Raw genomic sequence first — 6,683 nt, 5'->3', positions numbered from 1 at the left:
TGAACTCTGGGCCTGGGTGCTGTCCCTCATCTCTTCAGCTCAAGGCAAGCACTCTTATCACTTGAGCCACAGTGCCACTTCCATATGTTAGGAATTTCTAAACTGTTGATACTCACTTATTTCTTTGGGGTTGTTTGTTCATTTGAGATAGGATCTTGCCTTATGGCCCAGGATGGTCACTAACCTGCAAACCTATAATCCTATTTCCTCTGCCTACCAAGTAGTAGGATTACATATCTCTGTAATCAGGTAAATTTTTTTTTTTTTGGGTCAGTGGTGGGGCTTGAATTCTGGGCCTGGGCACTGTCCCTCAGCTCTTCAGCTCAAGGCAAGTGCTCTACCACTTGAGCCACAGCACCACTTCCAGTTTTCTGGTGGTCAATTGAACATAAAAGTCTCACGGACTTTCCTGCCCAGGCTGGCTTAGAACCGTGATCCTCAGATCTCAGTCTCCTGAGTAGCAGGATTATAGGTATGAGCCACCAGTGTCCAGCTTAAATTTATTTCTTAACCTAAGTGATAGAAGAAATGAAAGGAAGGAAGAAAAAAAGCATAATTTTTGTTTTTAAATAATCCAAGGTAATGGTTACAAGTGTGTGTGTGTGTGTGTGTGTGTGTGTGTGTGTGTGTGTGTGAATGTTACTGTGTGGTAATTCATTCAATTATACACTTAAGGTTTATGCACTTTATATGTTTTGTTTTGGGTTTTTTATCCGTCATAGGGCTTGAACTCTGGGCCTGGGCGCTGTCCCTGAGCTCTTCAGCTCAAGGCTAGTGCTGTACCACTTGAGCCATAGTGCCACTTTTGGTTTTCTGGTGGTTTATTGGAGATGAGTCTCATGGTCTTTCTTGCCTGGGATGGCTTTGAACCTCAATCCTCAGATCTCAGCCCTGAGTAGAGGTAGGATTACAGGCATGAGTCACTGGCACCCGGCTTGCATTTTATATGTTTATGTGTCTATGTATTGTGCATCAGTTTAAATAATACTTTAAAAATTCTCCACAGAAATCATGCCCAAGTACAAACAGCGAAGAAGAAAGTTAAAAGCCAAAGCCAAAAGATTATTCAAGAAGAAAGAAGCCTCTCACTTCCATTCCAAGCTACTTACATTTCCCTCTCCACTGCCTTCATCAGAAAAGTAAGCAAAAAACCATGTGGAACAGAGAAAATATTAGATTTATTTATTTATTATTTATTTATTTTCCTCTTTCTTTCCTCGTAAGATATAAACTTCATGAAGGCAAGATGTTCAGTTACTGCTGATTTCTGTCATTGACTGCAGAAATCGCTTTTAAAAAATATTTGTTGAAAGCCGGGCCCCAGTGGCTCACACCTGTAATCCTAGCTACTCAGAAGGCTGAGATCTGAGGATCACAGTTCAAAGCTAGCCTGGGCAGGAAAGTCCGTGAGACTCTTATCTCCAATAAACCACTGAAAAACTGGAAGTGGCGCTGTGGCTCAAGCCGTAGAGTGCTTGCCTTGAGCTGAAGAGCTGAGGGACAGCGCCCAAGCCCAGAGTTCAAGCCCCACGACTGACCAAAAAAAGATATATAGATTTTGTTGAGCCCTAGGAGCTAGCTGGTGGCTCACACCTGTAATCCTTACTACTCAAGATACTGAGATCTGAGGATCAAAATTCAAAGCCAGCCTGGGCAGGAAAGTCTATGAGACTTTTTTTTTTTTTTTTTGGGGGGGTGGGTCCAATCATGGGGCCTGAACTCTGAGCCTGGGCGCTGTCCCTCAGCTCTTCAGCTCAAGGCTAGCGCACTACCACTTGAGCCATAGCACTACTTCTGGCTTTCTTTTTCCACTTATGTGGTGCTGAGGAATCAAACCAAGGATCTCATGCATGCAAGGTAAGCATTCTACCACTGAGCCACCTTCCCAGCCCTCTATGAGACTCTTATTTCCAATTAACCACTAGAAAACCAGAAGTGTCATTGTGGCTTAAGTAGTAGAGCACTCACTTTGAGCTGAAGAGCTGAGGGATGGTGCCCAGGCCCAGCATTCAAGCCACACGACCAACAACAACAACGAAAAAATTAGTTTGAATACCTGCATTCTAGACTTTTGCAACGTGTTTGGTATTAGAAGTCTCAAATCACACTATAAGGCCATATTCTTGGGGCTGAAGTGCAGTTTAATGGTAGAATGTGTGCTTAGCAGGCAACCCTGTGTTCAATCCCCAGCACCAAAACGTAAGTAAAAATAAATAAAAACAGCTTGTAATCAGTTAGAGGCTACTATTCTGACTTAGGGTTTATGGTTATTGTTATCATTATTTGTTCCATTTGTTTTTGTTTTTCCTACAGAGTAGTTACTTCTTCAACAGACATACCCCAAAGTAGAAACTGGCTAAAACCATCCTGCAACTTCAAGTTTCCCAACATCAAAGATGCAGTCAACCTTTGGACAAATAAAACATGGTATCTATACAATTGGTGCCAGAGCTTCATAGCCCAGGTATGGGTTTGACATACCTGCTTTTAGCAGTGTAATTTTAATTTTAACACACTTGGTATTTCTACTCATATGTCAATGAGCTTACATCGGTTGAGGGGCTTGAACTCTGGGCCTGGGCACTGTCCTTCAGCTCTTCAGCTAAAGGCTACAACTCTACTACCTGAGCACAGCGCCACTTCCAGTTTTCTGGTGGTTAATTGGAGCTAAAAGTCTCAAGGATTTTCCTTCCTAGGCTGGCTTTGAACCACAATCAGAAGTGAGCCACTGGCGCCACGTCCAGCTTGGAATTGTGCTTCATAGACATTCATCAAACCAGGTGTGGGAGGGCTTGTCTATGATCCCGGCTCTTGGAGGGGGGACATAGTGGGATAGGGAGTTCAAGAGCAACCTGATCTATGCAGCTAGTTAGGGACCAGCTTGGGCTACTTATTGAGACACCATCTCAATGGGAAATTTTTTTTTAAATACAGAACCATCAAACTACTTTCTTATTGCTTTCTTGTCTTCTTTATCATACTGCTGATAGAGGTCAGACCTTTTTATTTGTGACTTTCAGAGTTTAGAAGTACTGAAAGATACCATCTTCCCATCTCGAATTTATCACCGAGAACTTCGCAGTCTGAAACAACAATTATGCATATTGGAAGACGAGTTATGCAAGCTTCAAGAAACACTGAAGGCTGGTATTAATCAGAATAAAACCAAATCTAGGGCTGTGAATGTGGCTGAGTGGTAGAGTGCTTGCCTAGCATGCATGAAGCCCTGGGTTCAATTCCTCGGTACCATATACACAGAAAAAGCCGGGGAGTGGTGCTGTGGCTCAAGTGGTAGAGTGCTACCCTTGAGTAAAAGAAGCTGTTCAAGGACAATGCCCAGGCCCTGAGTTCAAGCCCCAGGAATTGAAAAAAAAAGAAAAAAAAAGAATTCACTTGTTTGTTCTTACTCAGGTATTTGTTTGGGTTGTTTTGAGTGTGTTTATGTATGTTTGTTTGTTTAAGGCAGATAGTACTCATGTACTCAATGTCTATTATGCAGCATATACAAGGAACAAAAGAATGGATACATGAATGAATGAAATAAAGGAAGTTGTGATATTCTATGCATGCCAATACTGTTTTGACAAATTCCACCCATAAGAATAAAGTTAACCTGTTGCTTGTGTGCCACATGTTATGTCTTCCAGACTGTGTCCGAAAATTCTTGTCTACACCGCTGTCAAACATGTCACATGAGTGGTACACTCACAAAAGATCCTGCCTGTGCTCCAGTTACCCCTGGAGAATCCCAGGTCGCACTCCCTCCCACAGTGCCAGAGCCAGCCAGCCATCCTCCTCCCCCTCCCCCTCCTCCTCCACCACCACCCCCTCCACCTCCTCCTCTTCCCCCTCCCCCACCACCACTGGCACCTTTGCTGCTCAGAAAATCTGCTGCTACTAAAACACTTCAGGTAGGAAATAATTGAGGAATGACCTTTTAAGGCTGGGCTAAAGTCTTAGCTAGGAGAGCTATATTTATTTTGTGTTGATTCTACATCTTAATTTTATTCCTAGTGATTTCATTTTTAATTTTTTTTCTTTTGTAGATAGAGGTCTTAGTCAGTGTTGCCTACTGAGTAACTAGGACTACAGGTGCATGCCATCATACCTGGCCAAGTCTTTTTTTTTTTTTTTTTGGTACTTGGCACCATTTTTTCAAATAACTCTTGATAAAGCGTGGTCACTACTACATATCATAAAGCAAGTACAAGGTCCAATTCTTATATTTAAAAACACAAACACTGTCTCCAGAGAATTTATAAACACTGGATTTAGAAATCAATGTTATGCTGGGTACTGGTGGCTCACACATGTAATCCTATCTACTCAGGAGGCTGACATCTGAGGATTGCTATTCAAAGCCAACTAATGTCCCTGAGGCTCTTATCTCCAATTAACCGCTAAAAAACCAAAAGTGGAGATGTGGCTCAAACTGGTAAAGTGCTAGTCTTGAGCAAAAAACAGCTCAGGGACAGGGCTCAGCTCCTAAATTCAAGCCCCATGACCAAAAAAGCAAAAGGACTGTGGGTATAGCTCAAGCTGTAGAGCAGTTTCCTAGCAATGGCAAGGTCCTAAATTCAATCCCAGTACAAAAAAATGTGTGTGTACTTATATAATTTTTTTAAAATTGTGCCAGTTGAACTATATACACCTCCACTTCTGGCTTTTTGCTGGATAATTAGAGATAAGGTTCAGAATCTTTAAAAACTAGATTTGCATTTCCCTAGATGTCCTGATCCCAATTTGAATTCTAACCTCTCTATCTATTTTAAGACTGGACCATTAAAAAAAGAAGGACCCATGCATATAACAGTTAAAGATCTACTGACTGTGAAATTAAAGAAGACTCAGAATATTGATGAAAGGAGGAAGGTAAGATATCACTGACCATGGACACTGTCATTCTGGTTTAACCTGGTTGTTCCTTTATGGAAACATAAATATTTGATGTTTCATTATAGTGGCTTTATATCTCTTCAACAAGATGTATAGATCCCTTGGGCTGGGAAGGTGGCTCAGTGGTAGAGCACTTGGGTTCGATTCCTCAGCACCACATAAGCAAAAAGAAAAAAAAAGCCGAAAGTGGCGCTATGGCTCAAGTGATAGAGCACTAGCCTTGAGCTGAAGAGCTGAGGGACAGCACCCAGGCCCAGAGTTCAGGCCCACGACCGGACCCCCAAAAAAAAAGAAAGAAAAAAAAAAGATGTATAGATCCCAAAATTATTCAATAAGGCAGTTTTATTTACCAACCATTAATTAGTCTCCAGAGGAAGAACTAATAGTTGGAAGTTTATTTTGTTGTTGTTTGTTTGTGGGGTTTTTTTGTTGGTTGTGGGGCCTGAACTCTGGGCCTGGGCACTGTCCCTCAGTTCTTCAGCTCAAGGCTAGCGCTCTGCCATTTGAGCCTAACCGCCACTTCCAGCTTTTTCTGCTTGTGTGATGCTGAGGAATTGAACCCAGGGCCTCATGCATGTGAGGCAAGCACTCTACCATTGAGCCACTTTTCCCAGCCCAATACTTGGAAGCAGAAATTGAGTGGAGTAACGGGTATATCTTACATTGACTCAGCACTCAAGTTCACTGATTTAGCATGTTTAGTATGTTTATCTTTTGGATATTTTAAAATGTTTTTAATAATGTCTTGTTTTATAATTGAAGCTTATGCCATCACCAAAGGAATGGAATCCACTAGTTACTGTCACCGACCTACAACGTGTTACACTGAAGCCTAACCCCAAAGTGTTATCAACACGAGTTACAAATGTCTTTATGTAAGAAACTGTGCAATATTTATTATACTCTCATCCTACTTCCTTCCTTCTTTATTTCCTTCCTTCCTTCATTCCTTCCTTCCTTCTTTTCCCTTTCCCACTCTCTACCTGGTCCCCTCTCCCCTTTCTCTCCCTCCCATATCTTTCCCTCTCTTTCCTTTTGTTCCATTCTTTCCTATTCTTATAATGGTAGGGATCAAATTCAGGGCCTTGTACATGCTAGACAAGCAGTGGGCCACTAAGCTATAAACCCAACCTTGGTTTGTTTAGATAGGTTCTTGCTAAGCGCTGGTGGCTCACACCTGTAATCCTAGGTACTCAGGAGGCTGAGATCTGAGGATCATGGTTCAAAACCAGCGCAGGCAAAAAAAAAGTCTCCACTCAAAAACTGGAAGTGGCCCTGTGGCTCAAGTGGTAGAAAACTAGCCTTGAGTACAAAGAGGCTCAGGAACAGGACCCAGGCCCTGAGTTCAAGCCCCACAACCAACCAAAAAAGAAAAGGTAGATAGGTTCTTGCTGAGTGACCCAACCTGACCTTTGAACTACTATGTAGCCCAGACTGACCACAACTCTCAGTCTATGTTCCTCTTCTACTTCCTATACATAATGCAGAGATTACAAGATTACAGCTGTGCTCCACTAGCTCAAGCTGAACTGTTTTCCACCTCTCATCCCCTCCACCCCACCTGCCTATAGCACTGGCCTTGAATTTCTAGGCAAGGGCTCTACTACTTGACCCCCACTCCTCCCTCCATTGCTCTACAGATGTTTTGTGTTGGGGAGGGGGTATTGTATTCTAGAACTTGAACTTAAAGAATTATCCCCTCCAGTGAGTACAAAGATAACTTAGGTACAGGATTCATTTTTTGTTAGTGGCTTAACAGTTTAACAAGTCCCCTAGTTCTTTCATTT

General features: G+C 42.3%; 1 protein-coding gene across 1 annotated transcript in view; it reads left to right on the top strand.

Moving 5' to 3' along the window:
* Nucleotides 1–6,683, top strand: part of Prr11 (proline rich 11) — a 20,946-nt gene that overhangs the window by 9,994 nt on the left and 4,269 nt on the right. The window contains exons 2-7 of the mRNA XM_013013090.1: nt 1,007–1,139; nt 2,314–2,464; nt 3,021–3,143; nt 3,648–3,911; nt 4,774–4,872; nt 5,659–5,763. Coding sequence (XP_012868544.1) covers nt 1,012–1,139; nt 2,314–2,464; nt 3,021–3,143; nt 3,648–3,911; nt 4,774–4,872; nt 5,659–5,763 — 870 coding nt within the window. The 5' untranslated portion in view covers nt 1,007–1,011. The remainder of the gene's footprint in view (nt 1–1,006; nt 1,140–2,313; nt 2,465–3,020; nt 3,144–3,647; nt 3,912–4,773; nt 4,873–5,658; nt 5,764–6,683) is intronic.

This window comes from Dipodomys ordii, unplaced genomic scaffold (assembly GCF_000151885.1).
Source record: "Dipodomys ordii isolate 6190 unplaced genomic scaffold, Dord_2.0 Scaffold19, whole genome shotgun sequence".
NCBI lineage: Eukaryota > Metazoa > Chordata > Mammalia > Rodentia > Heteromyidae > Dipodomys > Dipodomys ordii.
The sequence above is the reverse complement of the archived record's forward strand: the minus strand, read 5'-3'. Positions and strand labels throughout refer to the sequence as shown.